Raw genomic sequence first — 19,686 nt, forward strand, 5'->3', positions numbered from 1 at the left:
ACCATCTTTATTAAAATGCTGATCAAGATAAGAGCTGACAGTAATAAAGAATAGAACATTTTAGTCTTGTTGCTTTTCAATGATTGCTAATTACCCCAGAGGTCATGTATAGTGCTTGGGAGGATTCATTGACATTATTTTCTTTTAAGTCTGCTGTTTGAACAACATCTGAACATGAAGACAAAGACTGAGTGCATACTGAACAATAGTTTGACCAAGTTTTTTTATTCCACAAATACTATATGATTCCTCTCTTTTCCGTTTTGTTACAGAAATTTATGTTCAAACGATAAGGCAGGATCTTTGTTTTAAGATCATATCCTGATCATATCCATCACTGTCTTCAGAAGGTCAAACAAATAAAGATGAAACAATGTACTACTAACTCTCCTATAGTTTATTGTATGTAGAGCATAACCCAAAGGAGAGGTAATTAAAAGTCCAGGCTTGTTCCTATGACTTTGGTTATCTTATAAATCAGAATCTTCAGTTTCTTTATTAGATTACAAGGTGCATTTAACCTACAATATACCTTCAGATAGAAGGCTTTTTAGTACCCTTTGTACCATGTTTGGAACTGAAGTGTGGGCAGTGTTACATGTCATGATTTGAAGACAAACTAATATCCAGACAGAAGAAATACAGAGCATGGGGGAGAGATTTAGGCCAATGAAATAAGTATACAGTCATACCTTGGGTTGAATGTGCTTCGGGATGAGCGCGTTCGAGTTGCGCTCCGCGGCAACCCAGAAGTAACAGAGCGCGTTACTTCTGGGTTTCGCCGCTTGCGCATGCGCAGACGTGGTGAAAAGCAATGGTGCGTGTGCGCAGACGTGCCATCGCTAGTTACGTTGCTTCTAGATGCGAACAGGGCTATGGAATGGATCCCGTTCGCATCTAGAGGTACCACTGTACAGAGAGGAGTGAAGTAAGTGATTTCAGGCTAAATGTGTTTCTTAAGGGTGTTTTTTGTTGCTGTTTTTTGGTCAAAGACCCCTTTGAGAATCTGATGAAAGTCCTCTCCCCAGAAAAATACACATAAACACACACACAATTTTGCACACAATTTATTCTATCGCAGTAGAAAAATCTTTTTTGTGTATGCTCAGTCCACAGACCTCTTGAAGCCTATGTGGTCTATGGGTCACAGGTTAAGAACCACTGGTCTGAACCCTTGGTTGAACAGCCTCCTGCAAGCTAGGGCTCCCCCCAACCGATGTTTTATCAACGGCAACTCTCGTAAACCCCAGCTGGTCTGGCCTTGCTGGCTGAGGTTGATGGAAGTTGTAGTCCAAAACATCAGGAGGGGAATCAGTTTTGGGAATGCAGAACTAAAAGAAGTAGCACTTAATGGGAAGTGGGGTGTTTTCTGGTATGTGCATGAAGTGAGTAGATTAGGTAGGTGCACAGAACTCAGGAGCCATAATGAGGGCAGCAGGGTTAGAAGTAGGGTAGCTTGGGTATGGGTAATAACCCTTCTCAGTAGTTAAAATAACCTTCTGAGGAACCTTCATGATTGGTGGGCCAGAGGCGAAAAGTGGGTGGGGCAAAGGATGTGATTCTTATCTTGTATAGTAGGCTAAATACAAGCCATGAAAAGGTTAGTGGTTTCTTCATACACATGTATGTGCATGCCCCTTCTCGTCTCCATTCAGGCAAGCAGAAGGCACCATCATAGTTCAAGGGCACATTTGAGCAGGCAAGGGCAGAGTCCCTAGAGCAGGGCTAGTAAGAGGACATGACTTAGAGATTTTAAGAGCTGGGTTCAGTCCCTGGGCCTGAGGTTGCCCTATTATTATTATTATTATTATTATTATTATAATACCCTGCCCATCTTGGCTGGGTTTCCCCAACCACTCTGGGAAGTTTCCAGCACATATAAAAACATAATAAAATGTCAAATCAACATTTCAGACAATTCATTTGCAATTCATTACAAAACCCATCAGCAAAATCATGGCAGTAGGTACTTGTACTTGCAAGATTGGTATAGACACAATACTGGGGAGCTTTTCAACATGCCTAAGAGATCAGAAACTGGATACAGGATATTGTTCTCTCCCCTTCTCACTCTTCTTTCTGGGAGGAAGTTCCTCACGTCGACCCTAACTAGAGCTATAACAGATGTGCTAGAACAAGCATCCACAACAGTTAGTGTTAACAGGGAAATGTTAAGCAGGGATTCACCTTAACCAAAACCTGAAATCAGATTTGGGACATTGGCAGAAATCCTAGCCAATTGACTGAATTAGTAATACAGTGGTGCCTCGCAAGACTAAATTAATCCGTTCCGCGAGAGTCTTCGTCTAGCGGTTTTTTCGTCTTGCGAAGCAACCCTATTAGCGGCTTAACGGATTAGCGCTATTAGCGGTTTAGCGGCTATTAAAGGCTTAAAGGCTTAGCGGATTAGCTGCTAAAAGGCTATTAAAGGCTATTAAAGGCTTAGCAGGTTAGATAAAGGGGGCGAAAAGCGGAAAAAAAATCTCAAGACTTGCAAGACATTTTCGTCTTGCGAAGCAAGCCCATAGGGAAATTCGTCCTGCGAAGCAACTCAAAAACGGAAAACCCTTTCGTCTAGCGGGTTTTCCGTCTTGCGAGGCATTCGTCTTGCGGGGCACCACTGTACAACCAAATCTTTGGAAGAAGCGCTGGCACATAGGCGTTGTAGCAGGCTTTAATGAGGAGGTATTCCTCCTGCTTGAGAAATATATTTATTTTTAAGCTCTTGTAAGGACTTAATTATGTATTTATTTTTAAGAACTGATGTCCAAATAAAAAAACCCTTAATTTAATAATGAAACTTATTTTTTTTAAAGGAAAACTAGGTATCAGGCTGGGGGGGGCATGCAAATCTTTTTTTGGGATGGGTCATTGCTTGGTGGTAGAAAATCTGTTTGGCATGTAGGTTCCAGCTTTCATGAACAGCATCTCCATTTGGGGCTGGGAGAGAAACCTGCCTAAAATCGAGAGACACTGCTAGTCACTTTAGACCAAACTGAGCTAGAGGAACCAATGGTCTGACTTGGTATAAGGCAGATTGCTATGTTCCTATGCTGTATTTTCAGTATGGATGTTACATCTAACTTGTAGTGATTATATGGAGGAAAGCATAGTTGTCTCCAATGGCTGTATCATTTTCAGTAGTGTTAGGGTTATTATTCCATTCTAACAGAAATTCCTAATATCACGGTTTGTCTCCATTTCTACCTTACAGAGTCTAAAGTTTTTCCCCTTACAGTAACGTGTGTGAGTGATAAGGGTTTTTTTTAACCTTCTTAATTATATTTTCAGAATGTAATTGTGTTTGTCCTTTGCTCTACATAAATACATAAACCAATACATAATAATGCGAGCAGCTGAATAATTCTAAGCATTAAAATTGAATAGTGTAAGAAGTCACAGTCTTTATGCCAATGGTTTTGAAATGCTCCTTTGATGTGACATGCAGCTCTGCTATGACTAGCTTCTACTACCATTGGGAAAAGGACAGGAGACTTTTAACACTGCAGATGAAATAGGATTATCGAAAGACTTTAAATGTAAACCAACTGTTAGGAGTGTAGCTTTAAAATTAAGGGCTAAAATATGAAGACTCCAGCTAAAAGTTCTTTAGCTGCTGATTAGGATTCCCTGATGGTGATTAGTGAGTGTGGAATGCAATCATGCCTGTAAGCTTTAATCAATCCCATGATGGAGAAGTCAGTTGCTCAAAGAGAGGCCAAATTAATACATGTATTGTTTCTATTGGGCTTATTATTTTTAACACTAAAAAAAAAAAGAAAGTAGGCAAATTTGTGATGAAGTATTTCGGAGCATACAGAATTTCAACAGTCCAGAAGCATGTGAACTTTACTACCAAATATTCTGTCTGTCTTTATCCTAAGAATGTTTTATTTTACATTGCACAACATTCTGACATGTCTTTCGTGTTGTGTTGTGTGAGCGATTAATCTCACTGTGCAGTAACCCAAGACCTTTTCAAATAGCAATTTTCTTTGTGTAAGTATTTCAAATGTTGAGAGAGCTCCATTTTTATTTACATAACCACCTCTCTGTGTATATATTTAAAGTCATGTATTTCTGTTATTAAGATGTTCCATTGTATGGAAGCTTAGAGAATAGTTTGTGATGTGAACAGGTCACCTGATAATAAGGGACCCTGCCTGTGCTGAAGTCAGTTGACCCAACAATATGACCATGATTTTGCTGCAGACCATGGAACTAGCACAGGGGTCAGCAACCCTTTTCAGCCATGGGCTGGTCTACCATCCCTCAGACCATGTGGTGGGCCAGACTATATTTTGGGGGGGGGGGATGAACGAATTTCTGTGCCCCAAAAATAACCCAGAGATGCATTTTAAATAAAAGCCCACATTCTACTCATGTAAAAACACCCGGCAGGCCCCACAAATAACCCAGAGATGCATATGAAATAAAACGACACATTCTCCTCGTGTAAAAACACGCTGATTCCTGGACCATCCGCAGGCCAGATTGAGAAAGCAATTGGGCTGCATCCGGCCCCTGGGCCTTAGGTTGCCTACCCCTGAACTAGCATCTCAAATGCAGATTCCAGCAGCTTGAGCGCAATTATAAGAACACCCGTTTTCACTATAAGGGAAGGCCTTCATGTTTCATTGGGGTGGGGGTAATCCAAGTTCAGATCTCCTTGTCCTTAGAAACAACTTTTCCCTTCCTTACTTCCTCATGTGTTCTGATCTATTATCCACCAATCATTGCTATTATTATATAATTATTAATATGTATGTATGTATTGCCTTCATGTGCCAAGATAACGCATAGTTTCAAACAATATTAGAATAAACAAATGATACAAAATATCCTTAGGCAACGTCAGGAACTGATGCCACAAACTCCCAGACCTTGCGTCCAGCTTCCCTCAGAGCAGACAGGTCCTAAGGAAGGTGGGAGGGGGATAATAACATTACTAATAATAGCAATTTATACATTAAAAAATATTCAGAACTGCCCCTTCCAAATTGCAATGAAATTAAGCATTTGCATACACTGTGCAAATTTACTCAAACTGCAGAATAATTTTAAAGGCATTTTTCCAGATTTGCTGCAGAAATCCATTCTTGCCGACCAATGTGTGCTTGGGCTGCAATTTTATTCTTGCTTACTTACAAGAAAGGTCCACAGAACTCATTGGAGTTATTTATTTATATTGCATTTCTAAAAGTTTGATATGTAGCTTTTCTGAGTTCAAATGCAGCTTACACATTGCAATTCAAAAACACAATCTGCTATATTCAACTAAGTCACATTCAGAGTAGACCGGTTGTAAAAAACCGAACTTGGTAGCTCAAGTTACTTAGGTCCATAGATTTCATTGAGTCTGCACTGAGTATGACTGTTGGAAATCACCCAGTATCAATAAAACTTCTTTTAGAAACCTAAAAAAACTTACAGCATGCCATAATACAAAGCAGCAATTTATAGAGAACAGGTGAAGAAAAAAGTCTGCCAAGTCAAAGAGAGGCTTGCTTATATAAAGCTCACTTTATTTACCTTCAAGGACATATGCAGAGAGTTGGGCTGTTCTTGTACATTCGACTAGGACTGTGATTGCTGGCATTCCTAGCCCCTATTTCATATTGATGAGCAAAAACTATAGAGGTTGTTTGAAACTTTGATCACCTTTTGTCTGATTTGGATAAACGCCCACTTTACGTTGTTGTTCTTGCCTGGCTCTACTACCTTGTATTGCTTACTGAGTGATGCTGAAAATGTATGTTTGTAACAGCTGTATTAAGGCATTCTTAGTGGCCGGGAGGAGAATTCTCAGTGATTTCTTTATATAACTTTGAAGCAGCCTTGATGGTGGAATGAGCATAATCCAAGCGAATAACTTGCCGGACCCATCATTCAGTTCACCTTATGCTGATTCATAGGGATATATGAGCTGATGCACTGCTAAGATATGCTGTACACCCTTGCAAAATTCCATAGCATCTGCTTAAGGAAAGTAACAACTCTGTTATTTTGTTTCTGTATTCAGAAATACTGCAGCACTATCCAGCTGGATTCCGGAATAGACTATAGGAAACAAGCGCTACCAGCAGCAGGAAAGCTATATTACCTGTAAGTTGTTAAAGCTAAAGGTATTTTTCTTTTCTTTTTCTTTCCTTCACTAGCCAACGTGCCTTGCCACAGGGGCAAGTAAAAACACTCTCCCCACCCCACAAAACCAAACAAATGCCAACTATCTTCTGTTTTGCCACAGTGCTAGTGCCATCAGATGGTATTTTCAGTATCTTCAGTTACATCGTTTAAAATGTGTGACTGAATCAAAACTAATTAGATTTTGGGGGGAGGTGTGGTGTTTGCAGAACTGAAGTGACAGATGGTTATAAAGCAATGAATATCCTCTTGTAAAAGAGTGTGCAATTCCCTGGTAAATAAAAGAGCATCCTTTATTGTAGTAAACTAATTATTTATACAAATCCTCTGACAAGGACTCATTTACTGTTGGGTGTTACCATTTGTGGATTGAAAAACTTGTCTTATTTTGACAGATGATCTGCTTGTATCTAGGATGTTGATTTCCTTCAGCATTTATTCTCTTTTTGAAGATGATAAAAAATAATACCATAATACAGCTATAAGTACAATTTATCTGTATAGCTTTGATTTCTCTTTCCCTAATGATAGTTTACCCTCAGAGCAATTTGAGAATACAAGTATATGTGATGCAAAGTTGTTCCAACATTTAAGAAGAGAAAGTGGTTTTAATCAAGCCAATACAAGTACAAATCTACTTGTAGCTTTATTATGGCATTGTTTTTTTAATATTATTTTTGAGGAGTTTAAATAAGGACTGGGCTTTCCAGCTAGCAAAATGATTAGCCCCAGTCTAGGACTATAATGGGAGTGTACCATTTAGTTCATAATCTAGGGGTAGCACCTTGGATATAATTTTTGGGGTGAGTTTTATACTCAGGATTGCCAGACAACTGGATATGACCTGAAGTTTTAGGTTTTAACCTTATTCTGAGGCTTCTGGGGAAGGAATAAAATATTGGAGTTAGGGACTTGCTAATTAAAAGTTACTGAGCATTGCTTCCCATCCTGAGCAGGAAAAAAGAAATTTCACTTCACATACTGGGTTCAAGGCCACAATTAGTGCTTGCAATACTAACAAATGATTTTGAAATTCTAAAATTTTATCTTTTAAGGGAGAAACAATTTATTTTCTCATATTGTGGTAGAATTCATGTATGTTGATAGTGTGTTAAGCTTGGACTGCATTGAATGTTGATTGGTACTTCTATAGAAACATAGTTTTTCCTCCAAATCTAGACGGAGCATCAAAGGGCTTGGGCAAAATTTGCCTGTTTCACCCATAAACAGTGTTCCCACTCCAGATCTATAAAGGAGAGGTGCTAGGTAATGTTATGGGGATGGATTTCTGCTTCTGGCATTGCTACATTTTGAGCTAAATGTATATATATGGGAGCAAGGGCAGAAGAATCCCACAAACATATTTCAGGGCCTTCTCTCCTAGTGGGCAAGATGAGATACTAATGGATTGCTAATGGTGAAGTACCATCCTTAGTACAGTGGTACCTCGGGTACAGACGCTTCAGGTTACAGACTCCGCTAACCCAGAAATAGTACCTCGGGTTAAGAACTTTACTTCAGGATGAGAAAAGAAATCAAGTGGCAGCGGCAGCAGGAGGCCCCATTAGCTAAATTGGTACCTCAGGTTAAGAACAGTTTCAGGTCAAGAATGGACCTCCAGAACGAATTAAGTTCTTAACCCAAGGTACCACTGTATACATATTTGCTGGCATTGTACTTTTGCCTGAATTCACAAAGGGCTGAGTCAAAGATTGCAACAAGTTGAAATGGAACAGCTGTGGTCTGTCTGAAGGATTGAAATGTGGGGAATATATATATATATTTATTTACTTTAGGTTTGGTTCCATAGTCCCAGTCCTTAAAACTACTAGCACTTTTTACTGCGCAAAAGAAGTTTATTATAACATTATTGCATTCTGTATCCAGACTAAGTCCAGTTTAAACATAAAGAACCATAAGAAGAGAGACCAGGAATCTCTAACAATCATTAACACCTAGACAGCAAAGCAAGCAAATACATATGCCACATGGTCATAGTATTTCCCACTATAGTAATATGTATTGCATTTCTATTTAAATTATAGTAAATGGGTGATGTCTAGCTGAATCCCTTTGAGAGACTCTGGAGCAGACTTGGGAAAGGTGTCAGGGGCTGCAGGGAAAGGAAAGGAAAGGAAAGGAAAGGCCCATTGCGCAAGTAAATTTCTGCTCATGCAACACAGAGTATCAACCTATAATTCTAAAATGGTATATAAACATATAAATTACCACTATATGCAAATTTTATGCAAATCTGCTTCCTCTTTTGTACTTTTTGGATGGTTATGCGTAAGTGGCTGCTTCAATCATTGCTGAAAATTTCCTGTAATTTCATAATCTTTGGCCATCTCAAATTATTTGGAGAAGGATTTTAGATATGTCAAAACTAATTATATACAGTATGATCCTATACATGTTTACTTTTAAGTAAAGCCTACTGAATTTAGTGTGACTTATTCCTAAGAGGGCATAGGAATGCAAACTTTATTCTAGAAAATGCCAGATCAACACATTACATTTTATTTGTATCCATTTAAACCTGTGATAAAATAATATTTACTTCAGATATAATTTCACTGCACCCTCTTAGAGGTTTGTAAGGGTTCCCCTTCAGATGCTTGCTAGCTTTTGCTTCTGTGCTCTCATTTTGTGTGTGAGATATAGACAAAAGCTTATCTTTCTCACTCTGTGTGTGTGTATGCATTGTTGGTATCTGTCTGTCTCAAGAGACAATGGAACAGTGCGCCATTGAGAGTAAGTCAAAGCATTGGGCAATTATGGTGCCTGCTGTGGCTGTAGAGACCAACATGGGAGAGACATGTTTCATTGCAAGTGGGGCAAATGAAGGCGTCCAGTTTTGCTGCTACTGATGCACCATGGGGTTTCTTCTCTCTGCGCTTCTCCCAGTGTGTGTGTGTGTGTGTGTGTGTGTGTGTGTGTATCTATCTATGTATCTGATGGCCTGGCCTGGCATTGCCTCATTACTGGAAACAGCTTGAAACACAAAAGTCTTCCTATGTATGCAAATAAAGCAGAATCATCTACCTGAGAGTTAATGTTCTCTGCTTTTAAGTGTATTCTAACTCTAATGTTTGTATTTACAACATAACATCCTGTTCTGTCTTTCTCACTCTCTCTCCTTTTTTATGGGCAAAAAGCTAAGCAAGCTCAGGCAGCTGTTTGATGTTGGCTTCAAGTGTTATTAATTTCATATTCTATTATTCTTTTCACTGTAGCACAAGTGAAGCTGATGTGGAGGCTGTCATGGATAAGTTGTTTGATGAGCTGGCTCAAAAACAAAATGATTGTACGTAAGTTAATTTCTCTTGAAAGAGAATACATTTAGAACACAATGCCCAATCTCCACTGACCAATTAATAAGTTCCACTGCTGTATATGGGTTGATGCCACACTCAAGTGGCAGTCATTGTATCAGCATTTTGTCTAATTTATGTGTTGAATCATGTGCTATTATTCATCAAGCTATGCATTTCCTATCTGTAAGAGATGAGTTTTGTAGTAATTATCCAGACAAGATTGAGTCTTTGTTCATGTTCCCATAGTAACTAGACCAAGGATTTTAAAAGTACAAGGCAGAGAGCTGAGAGTGAATAAAGCGTGTGGAACCATTGCAGACTTCACATTTGAAGAGCTGTGTGACAGAGTGAGTACCCAGTCAAGCCTAGATCAGTTGGGCTTTTCAGGCTTCTCCCCCCCCCCTCTTTTTTATTATATTATCCCAGCTCCAAACAAGCTTTGAGATATCCTTTGAACCTACAACAACAAGAATAACAAGAAAACTTGAATTCTAGAGTTGAAAAGTAAAACTGAAAGGGTGAAAAAAAGCATAGCACAATCAGTTTCTCTTGAAAGTGATCTCTATGATAAACAATTTAAATGTGTGAATAAAATTCTGGAACTTGCTAAGGCACTAGTGTCCAAAAGAAATTCACATCTAGATGTCAGTTGTTAAATGCTGATCACTTAGGTAAGGAGCACAAAGAATAAAAACTTCCTTTCAGAATCAGACCAAAGGTCCATCTATCACATGTCTCCAATGGTGAATTACATTTGATCTATCCTAGCTGTTTTCACTTACTTTCAGTGAGACAAAGGATAAGGCTTCCATCTAAATACCTTTTCAGCCAAGGATTCACATGCTGCCCTTTGAATTACTACTCCATGGTGAATCTCTGTGAGACCCTAGAGAATATTCTTTAAGAAACTGCCCATCTGTACCTGTACTGAGAATGTAGAGCTGCCAGCCAGGTAGCTTACTAAAGAAGTCTGTTGCCTTGATCAAGGGCAAAAGCTGTTCAATGGTTGTCTTACCTACTGTGACTTTATAGGTAAAGTATATTAAGATAGGTAGTTTTGTGTAAAGTGGATACTAGAGTTCTATAATTGCATATAGTAAATATTCTAAAAAGGTTTACTTTTTATTTTAGAATGTAAAATGATCTCTAGAAATCTTATCTAATGGCATTGTATGACCAAAAGTGTCTAGCACTGTTTGTCTTAAGTGTTAGCCTTGTTGGGCCTTTTTCTGAGTACTCAGAATTGCAGCTCATGAGGAAAGTAGTTGTATAGTCAGGAAACTGCCCCTCTGCAGACATGCCCCCAATATATAGGTCATATTGGAGGTGGTGTGTGACTCAGGAATCCATGTAGGGCTGATTTGTATAGCCTTGACCTGCTACCTCAAACAGTTAATGGCTGTTATGGGACAAATAGAGCTTCTACAATAAGGACAGGCGCCACTTAAACTGGAGGGGAAACAGATTGCTGGCACATCAAAAAAGTGGCAGAGTAGTTTTGAAACCAATCATTGAGGGAAAGTTGATAGGAGCTAAAGAGCACCTGGTTAGGGTGAAAATGGGAGTGTTGCATATGGGAGTGGAGCAGAATTAGGCAATGAAAGTGTAAGGGTACATGATAACCATTTAGTGCGGTAGGGGGAAATTTGGAGAGCGACATCACATATAGATGGTCATACTCTTCCACAAGAAGTCTGTGAGCCAAAATGGGCAAGCTAGAGTGTCCTTCAAAACCAAAGGAGAGCATAGATATAGTAGCCAATGTGGAATGGAAAGAACCAGTGAGATACAGTTATCTTTTCGGTACTAATATTCTATGAAGCAAAGGGAAGGGCATATGAGAATGGTGTAACTGTATGTGAAAGAGAAGATAAAATCAAAGAAACTTGACATCTCCAAAGGAACAGGCTTTTTCACAGGAAGTGGGATGATAATGCATACCCCAAAGTAATAGAATTGGGGATATATTATCACCCCCTCGGCAGAATGCCCAGGGGGATCTTGAGATGGACAATGCAATCAATTAGGCATATAAAAGGATAAAGTGTTGTTGTAATGAATGTCTTAAATTACTCTCACATTGACTGTGGGTAGATTCATGTTCTGGTCACAATCAACATATGGACAATTGTCAGAGAAGTCCAACATGATTGCACTTGACTTCAGAAGCAGGGGGGAAATGAGGTAGAGCTGCATCAGTGAAACCAGCCACCTTCTGAGTCTCTTCCCCCTCACAGTCCTTCCTCTGGAAACAGCTCCTTTATAAAGGCTCCCAGGGTTGGAGGGTGGGGCAAGGCAGGTGGAAAAAACCATTAGCTGCTCGATATTGTATCATTGGGAAAAGTGCAGAAAAGGGCTACCAGAATTATCGCTGAGTTGGAACAACTCTACCATGATGAAAAGTTATAATCTTTTGGGGTTTCAGCTGAGAAAAAAACCAAGTAAGAGGGAGGGACTCCTGTTTAATTCTTTGGCCATTGGCCTGTAGGACCCCTCAGGACTAATAATAATAATAATAATAATGCCATCAACTTACGCTAACTTTGAGTGTAACTTTGGGTCAGCACAAAAAACAAATGCTCTTCTAGTAAATGTGTTGGTGCAAGGTCATTTTCCTTGGTCAGACAAGTAGGCAATGAAACATGATTGTTGCCTTTTGTGGTAAAATAATAAAATGGAAATTTAAGAGTTTAGTCCTATGTATTTGCATTCAGAGATGATTACATCCAAATTCAGTGGGGCTGGCTTCTTAGTTAGTGCAATTAGGATTACATGCTAAATTCTAAACATCACAAAATTATTTTTAACAACAATTCAAGCCCCAGAAATGTTCAGATGGCAGTATTTACCGGTAACACGGAAGAAGATGAACTCTACATACAGATTGTGAAAATGAGTTGGTAGTTATTTATAGTCTGAACACAGACTCATAAAAGTCTAATTAACTTTGAAATGGAAATATGGTTTTTCTTTCATTCCTAGGTCATTCAAGGCCAGCCCTACCTTCGTGCATGACCACCCACTTGATTTAGACATAGTGGTTGAATCATGCCCCAACACACACCCACACCCCACATGGATTAGTCCATATGCATTAGACTGCAACATAGAATAAATCTTGTAGGTTTCATATTTGCAGTTATATATATTTGTGGCACTCAGTGCTTTAAACAGTGACAAATCTCAGCAGACTGATTTGCACATAATGATTTAGCACCATGTGCATGATCTGGAAGGAGCCTGAACATTGCCTTGGGCTTGGGTGCTCCCCTCTCCTCTCCACATAAGGAAGGAAAGGACCTCGGCAGTGTCTCCTTTCAGTTTCAGATAATACTGGTGTAGCTTTATGTGCAGACCTGATTTTGTGCTTTAAAAGACAGTTAAACAAGCCAGTTTCATAATCCATGGTTAGTTAAACAAGCCAGCTTCATAATCCACGGTTTGAAGTTGGCTTGTTAGAAACTTAGCACAGAGTTTCTTCTAAATGGCAAAATCTGGTTCCTTTGTCACTGTCAGGATTTGTGGAATGTAAATCACACAACAGGGTCAGGAGTGTGCAAATCTGAGCTTTGATCTTATTGCAGCTCATGCACATTGCACTAAACCATTGCTTAGTACAGAGGTTGTCAGTCTAGAGAACACCTTCTTCTGTGCGTGGTGCACATGGGGTCTATGTGTGAGAGTGGGAGGGTGAATATGTTTGGTCTGTGAGGTTGTATGTGTAATTTATTGAGTGTGTGAGAGAGATGTATGTTTGTCTGAGGTCTGCATGTGTGCAGTGAGTGTACTGCATGTGCATGAGAAAGTGAATATTACTTAGCCACCTTGTATGGTTTCCCTGGTACTGAAGAATGCCCCCTGTTAGACAGCAACAGCACCAGTGTGTGAAAGAAAGAGAAATCAATATTGTGTGATCTCCACAGGACCAGTCAGACATGTCTGACTTCCCTTGACCAACTGAGGTTGTCTGGAGCAGGGGGTGGAGCGGGGAAGCAACAATGACTGTACTTTCTTTAATTCTGTGTTATGCCGTACCCCATGGCAATCTTTTTCTCCCCATGCCATGCCCCAAAGGCATCTGGTTCGTGGCTGGTGCCCACAGTGCTATTTCAATATTCAAAAGTGTCCCAAACAGGTTGGCGACCTCAGTCTCAATGTTACATACAAACTACAGAGTGCCGTGAGTTCTTTGTAAGTCTAATTTATATATGTGTCAATATATTGGCTTGCTATGGGAGGAAGGGTAGGATCTTGGCCAGGGAGGGCGGGGTATAATTATTATTATTATTAGTAGTAGTAGTAGTAGTAGTAGTAGTATATAAATTGAATGAATAACAACCTCATACCCAGAATGTGTCAAGCTCAAATAATAAGCAAGTGTCATGTGCAGATTTTTATGTATATTATTTCACAGCCTCTGTGTTGGTCTTAAGTTCTAGGCATTGCATAGCAAATGGAAGAAGGTCCACTGCATCACGTAGAACAATTGTTTTCATTACACAGTTGCTTTTTATAGATGGCCCTGACTATAACACACAGAAAGTCGTTTCACTTGTCTCTTATCACCATCCACCTGTTTCATCCATTTAACCTTGTTTCGGAATCTAGCATCTGTGTATAATGTAAATTAATACTGACCAGAAAGGTAGGTGCAGCATAAATCTTATCTTTAATATCTCCATGTTATCTATATTTCTTAATGCTTCTTTGAAATAAAAACTTTCAGCCATGATTATGCATAGCAAATACTGCCCTCTGATGGCAATACTAACTTTTTAATGTGATTAAGGCTGTGTGCTGATGGTTCTTTCTCTGCAGCAATGGTGAACTTCCTGATCCACTATTAGTAACTTGATAGTGGTATAGACATAATGGAGACGCTCTCTAGGGGCAAAAGCCTGGTTGCTCACTCTTCAAAATTCTTAGCAGCATCTTTTGGCAGTCAATGTCAGTCCTAAGGATAACTTGCACTTTTTTATTTTAAGAGCTACATGGGCACCTATATTTACAGTGGTGCCCCACAAGACGAATGCCTCGCAAGACGGAAAACCTGCTAGACGAAAGGGTTTTCCGTTTTTGAGTTGCTTCGCAGGATGAATTTCCCTATGGGCTTGCTTCGCAAGACGAAAATGTCTTGCGAGTCTTGAGATTTTTTTTTCGCTTTCCCCCGCTTTTTCTAAGCCGCTAAGCCTTTAATAGCCTTTTAGCAGCTAAGCCGCTAAGCCTTTAATAGCCGCTAAACCACTAATAGCGCTAAGCCGCTAATAGGGTTGCTTCGCAAGACGAAAAAACCGCTAGACGAAGACACTCGCGGAATGGATTAATTTCGTCTTGCGAGGCACCACTTTATATGCACCCATCATTTTACGTACCAAAATATTTAATTAAAAAAAAATCACAGTGGTGCCTCGCAAGACGAAAAGAATCCGTTCTGTGAGTCTCTTCGTCTAGCGGTTTTTTCGTCTTGCGAAGCAAGCCCATTGACGGATTAGCGCTATTAGCGGCTTTTAGCGGCTTTTAGCGGATAAGCGGCTTAGCGGCTTAGAAAAAGGGGGGGAAAGGAAAAAAACCCCGCAGGAACTCACAAGACATTTTCGTCTTGCGAAGCAAGCCCATAGGAGATTCGTTTTGCAAAGCACCTCCAAAACGGAAAACCCTTTCGTCTAGCGAGTTTTCCGTCTTGCGAGGCATTCGTCTTGCGGGGCACCACTGCAATCCAAAAGTGTGGTAACCATGAAGGCAAGGGGATAGTTACTTTTAATGGACACTACTCAATAGCTGCTAACACCAAACACACCGAAACCTAGAGAGAGAGAGCACAAGAGTTGTCGTCCCCTTCCACTCTGCTTTTTTTAAAAGTTTGTTTCCTTTTTGAGGAGATCCTTGATTGAAGAACTGAGGTTGTTTTGTCTAGGGAAGACTGGCTCCAAGTAATGCAACTGCAGCCATTTGTAATTTTGCACGTGTCCACAATTGTGTGGAGGAGGTAGCAAGGATACCACCCATTTCATGAATACAGCCATGGTCTCTAAGCAGTGATTTCTACAATTGCAGGAGTCTTTTCATCAGCTGCTACAATCATGGAAATGATTCTATCACAGCGGTTGTATCGTCTGTCAGGTTAGGTCACTTATGAACATTCTTCATGTAAAGGATGATTCTGGGATGGTTACATATCATCCCTTATCATGTTAAGACGGAAAGTACTTGTTAATGACCAATTACAATCTACAGTACATAAAATGGAAGACCCCCCAAAACGTACAAACAACACAGACCCAAAAGGTAATTTCTCTTAAATAACATAGAAAGAAGGAAATTGCAATAGGTAGATTCCAGAGCTTGACTTTCTTTTCTGCTTCCTATTTATGTGGTTTTTTTGTATTTCTAGTAACAATAATAAAAGAATATAAAAATAATAATAAAAGTGCAGGATAGTACGCACCCCGGAAATGATCTCTTTCAGCTGCTGCCTTCTGGAAGAAGGTATAGGGTTATAAAGGCCAGGACTAGCCGCCTTGGAAACAGTTTCTACGCAAATGCAATTCTGGTTCTAAATGCAGCATAGTAAAGGTAAAGGTACCCCTGCCCGTACGGGCCAGTCTTGCCAGACTCTAGGGTTGTGCGCTCATCTCACTCTATAGGCCGGGAGCCAGCGCTGTCTGCAGACACTTCCGGGTCACGTGGCCAGCGTGACAAGCTGCATCTGGCGAGCCAGCGCAGCACACGGAACGCCGTTTACCTTCCCGCTGGTAAGGGGTCCCTATTTATCTACTTGCACCCGGAGGTGCTTTCGAACTGCTAGGTTGGCAGGCGCTGGGACCGAGCGACGGGAGCGCACCCCGCCGCGGGGATTCGAACCGCCGACCATGCGATCGGCACGTCCTAGGTGCTGAGGTTTTACCCACAGCACCACCCATGTCCCTAAATGCAGCATAAGGGGTCTCTATAGTACAGTGTATTTTAAAATGGGGTTTCAGAGTTTTTAGGGGTTTTTGAATGTTTTATGTAGTTTTGTAGTAGTTTTATGTAGTTTTGTAGTAGTTTTGTGTAGTTTTACAATTTCATTGTTCTGCATGGGACAATGACAATAAAGATATCGTATATCGTAAAAACCTCACCTCAGAGCAAAGGGCTGTTACTTTGCTTTTTTTCCTTCAGAAGCAAAAAAAGGTCAAAGCCATCCCCTTTGTGTGTTATGAAGTTGTGACATTCCCTCGTCACAGAGGTGCATCTGGCACCTTCCCTATACAGCTTTTGGTGAATGGGGAAGATGCACGGTACCACTTTACCCTGGCTTTCGGTACCTGAGATGTGTGGGACCCACCCTTAACTCCTGTGACTACAATACATTTTACCTGCTTTAAATACTGAATTTTAATACTGGGACCTGCTGCTGAAGGGGGGAGTAATAAATTTAATGATAATAATAATTAATAGAAAAATAAGGGAAATGGAGTGATTTGTTAGAGCATTACAATATATAGACAGCTATTAAAATAACTTGAGTTGAGAAAATGGTAGCAGAACACTTGTTAACTTGGTAGTGAAATGGAAAAAGAATGAAGTGGACAGCTCAGTCAAGCAGACTAAAGTAGATTAACAGCTTGGTGGGCTTGAATTGGCATGGATGTGGTTTGAGTGAGTGTGACATCAATGAAATCCTACTTCCCAGTATTAAGAATTAGTAATAGAAATCCACAGTGGTTGGTCTTCATTATCCATCTTTTACATGGCAGCAACAAGGTAGAAAGCCAAGTCATTAATCACAGAAGTTGATATTAAGATAACTGTAGACACACTACAGACTTAAAGTAGTTTCCCATGAAGTCCTAGAACTATCTGAAAATTGTTTAGAGTCCTGCAGAAAGGGTCGGGAGTGCAGCTGAGATTGAGCTAGCAATAGGAAAAACACCACTGTCCTCAGAGTGGGTTTTGGTGGTCCCATCTGGTTAAAACAAAATCAGAACATTTGTTTACTACAATAGGTATGTTCATAAATAAATAAGTAAAATTCGATGTGGCTGAAGGTGTCATTGTGAGAATGAGGAATTGTACCAGGTAATCTTATTTGAAGCTTGAAGTGGAATAACATGCCCAAATACGGCACTAGCTGAAGTGCCATTGAGTATTCAAATTAAGCAAATCAATTCTTCCTAGGGCAAGTTATGTAGCTTCAGAATAATTATTTCTTTAAAACTAGGCATTGTATTGAGGCTGCTGTTGACTGATACAGAAGCAGTAAGCTCTTCAGAAAGGTGACATTTCATAATAAATTATACCAACGTAGACTTCTAGTATTTACATGCTAATCAGTCAATCGTACAAAGCAAGACCTTGGACTCCAGAGAGGTTTCAGTAACTTGTCTGGCTCGTTCCACAAAATTAAAGCATTTCCCAATAAATGTAACTGAAAGAGGAACAAACTTCAGGAGGTGCATAGGAAGCTGCCTTATACAAGGTCCCGCCATTGGTCCATCTAGCTCAGTACTATCTTCACTGATTGGCAGCAGCTCACCAGGATTTCAGGCAGGGTTCTTTCCCAGCCCTTCCCTGGACATGTCAGTGTTGAAACTGGGACCTTCTGCATGCAAAAGAGATGCTCTACCACTAATCGGTGGATCTTCCCTAACCAGAGACTGGATTTATATAGGTCTTTAGCTAGTTAATAGGGATATGTTCAATGGGTTCACTGCACAATGGCTCAGAAGTTGTGCATGGCAGGGAGTCAGAGTCAGGGGCCAGACGCAGAAGCAGGAAGGGCTCCTGCAGCTTTAATAATTATGTAGAAGAGGGAATTTCGTACATTGTGTGCTAATCTATACCTGGTGCAATTCCCACTTCTACACAACTATTACAGGTGTAGCAGCCCTGTCTTCTCTTGCATCTGACCACCGTGCCTAGTAAGAGAACTCAAGATTTGCATGCAGGAGACCCCATGTTCAATTCTTGGCGCCCCTGCTTAAAAAGGGCTCTGCCAGCATGACTGGGAAGGGGGCCTGGCTGAGGTCTTGCAGATGTTACTGAGCTAATTGGACCCTCAATCTGACTTGCTATAAAGTAGCTCCACCTGTTCACAGGATCTCACTGGACTTCACTGAATTTGTGGTGGTGTTCCCCCCACCAGGTTTAAAGAATACTGGCATTATACAAGGCACCTGGGTTTGTGTGATATTTAGTGGCTTGTATTTCTTCCTTTGGAACTCTTGGCTTATTCACTGGCTTATAGGGGTTCTCTCCCTGTTAAGAGTCCCAGCATAAAGAAATCACATTGCTTGTGAGGCTACTCAGGATCTGTTGCCAGGACCACGTTTTCAGTGCCCAATTCTGTATCTCCTCAGCAGATGTGCCCAACACCCTCACAATGCCTTCAAGGGAATCGCAGCTGTATGGTGGGCAGCTGGCAAAGCTGGAGTAATGCTTTTGAGAAGCTTTTATGGCAGGGCACATGTTTTCGTGTGTGGAGGGTCTAATTCAGTGGCGCAGCTTGTTTCCGCCTCCCTCCAAAAAAGGGAGGAAAACTCCTCTGTCACATGGCTCCTGCTCCTCTGTAGAAAGGCAAGTTGCATAATAACATTGTACAATACAGTATGTGGGAACAGAACTTCGTTTCAAAACAATGTTGGGTAAAGACTTGGCTTTTTCATTTCATTTCATTTATTTTACAACATTTTTATATTGCCTAATAACTTAACCAAACTTATAATCACTTAAAATATTAATCATTAAGTGGTATACAGTGGTACCTCGGGTTACATATGCTTCAGGTTACAGACGCTTCAGGTTACAGGCTCTGCTAACCCAGAAATAGTATCTCAGGTTAAGAACTTTGCTGCAGGATGAGAACAGACATCGTGCTCCGGCGGCGCGGCGGCAGCGGGAGGCCCCATTAGCTAAAATGGTGCTTCAGGTTAAGAACAGTTTCAGGTTAAGAATGGACCTCCGGAACAAATTAAGTACTTAACCCGAGGTACCTCTGTGTAAATGTCTTAAATAAATACCTCGGGTTAAATGTGCTTCAGGTTGAGCGCTTTCGGGTTGTGCTCCACAGCAACCTGGAAGTAATGGAGCACGTTACTTCCGGGTTTCATCGCTCGCACATGCACAGACACTCAAAATGATGTCACGCGCATGCACGGAAGTGGCAAAACGTGACCCACGCAGATGCGCCGTTGCGTCTTACGTTCTGTTCAGGACGCGAACGAGGCTCCAGAACGGATCCCGC

The 19,686-nt window shown here is 40.6% G+C and overlaps 1 protein-coding gene across 1 annotated transcript in view; it reads left to right on the forward strand.

Moving 5' to 3' along the window:
• AFG1L (AFG1 like ATPase) overlaps positions 1 to 19,686 on the forward strand; it is a 61,138-nt gene that overhangs the window by 31,194 nt on the left and 10,258 nt on the right. The window contains exons 8-10 of the mRNA XM_080998827.1: positions 6,023 to 6,105; positions 9,381 to 9,451; positions 9,708 to 9,808. Coding sequence (XP_080854953.1) covers positions 6,023 to 6,105; positions 9,381 to 9,451; positions 9,708 to 9,808 — 255 coding nt within the window. The remainder of the gene's footprint in view (positions 1 to 6,022; positions 6,106 to 9,380; positions 9,452 to 9,707; positions 9,809 to 19,686) is intronic.

The sequence above is a fragment of the Podarcis pityusensis genome (assembly GCF_964106645.2).
Source record: "Podarcis pityusensis genome assembly, chromosome: 3".
Classification (NCBI taxonomy): Eukaryota; Metazoa; Chordata; class Lepidosauria; order Squamata; family Lacertidae; genus Podarcis; species Podarcis pityusensis.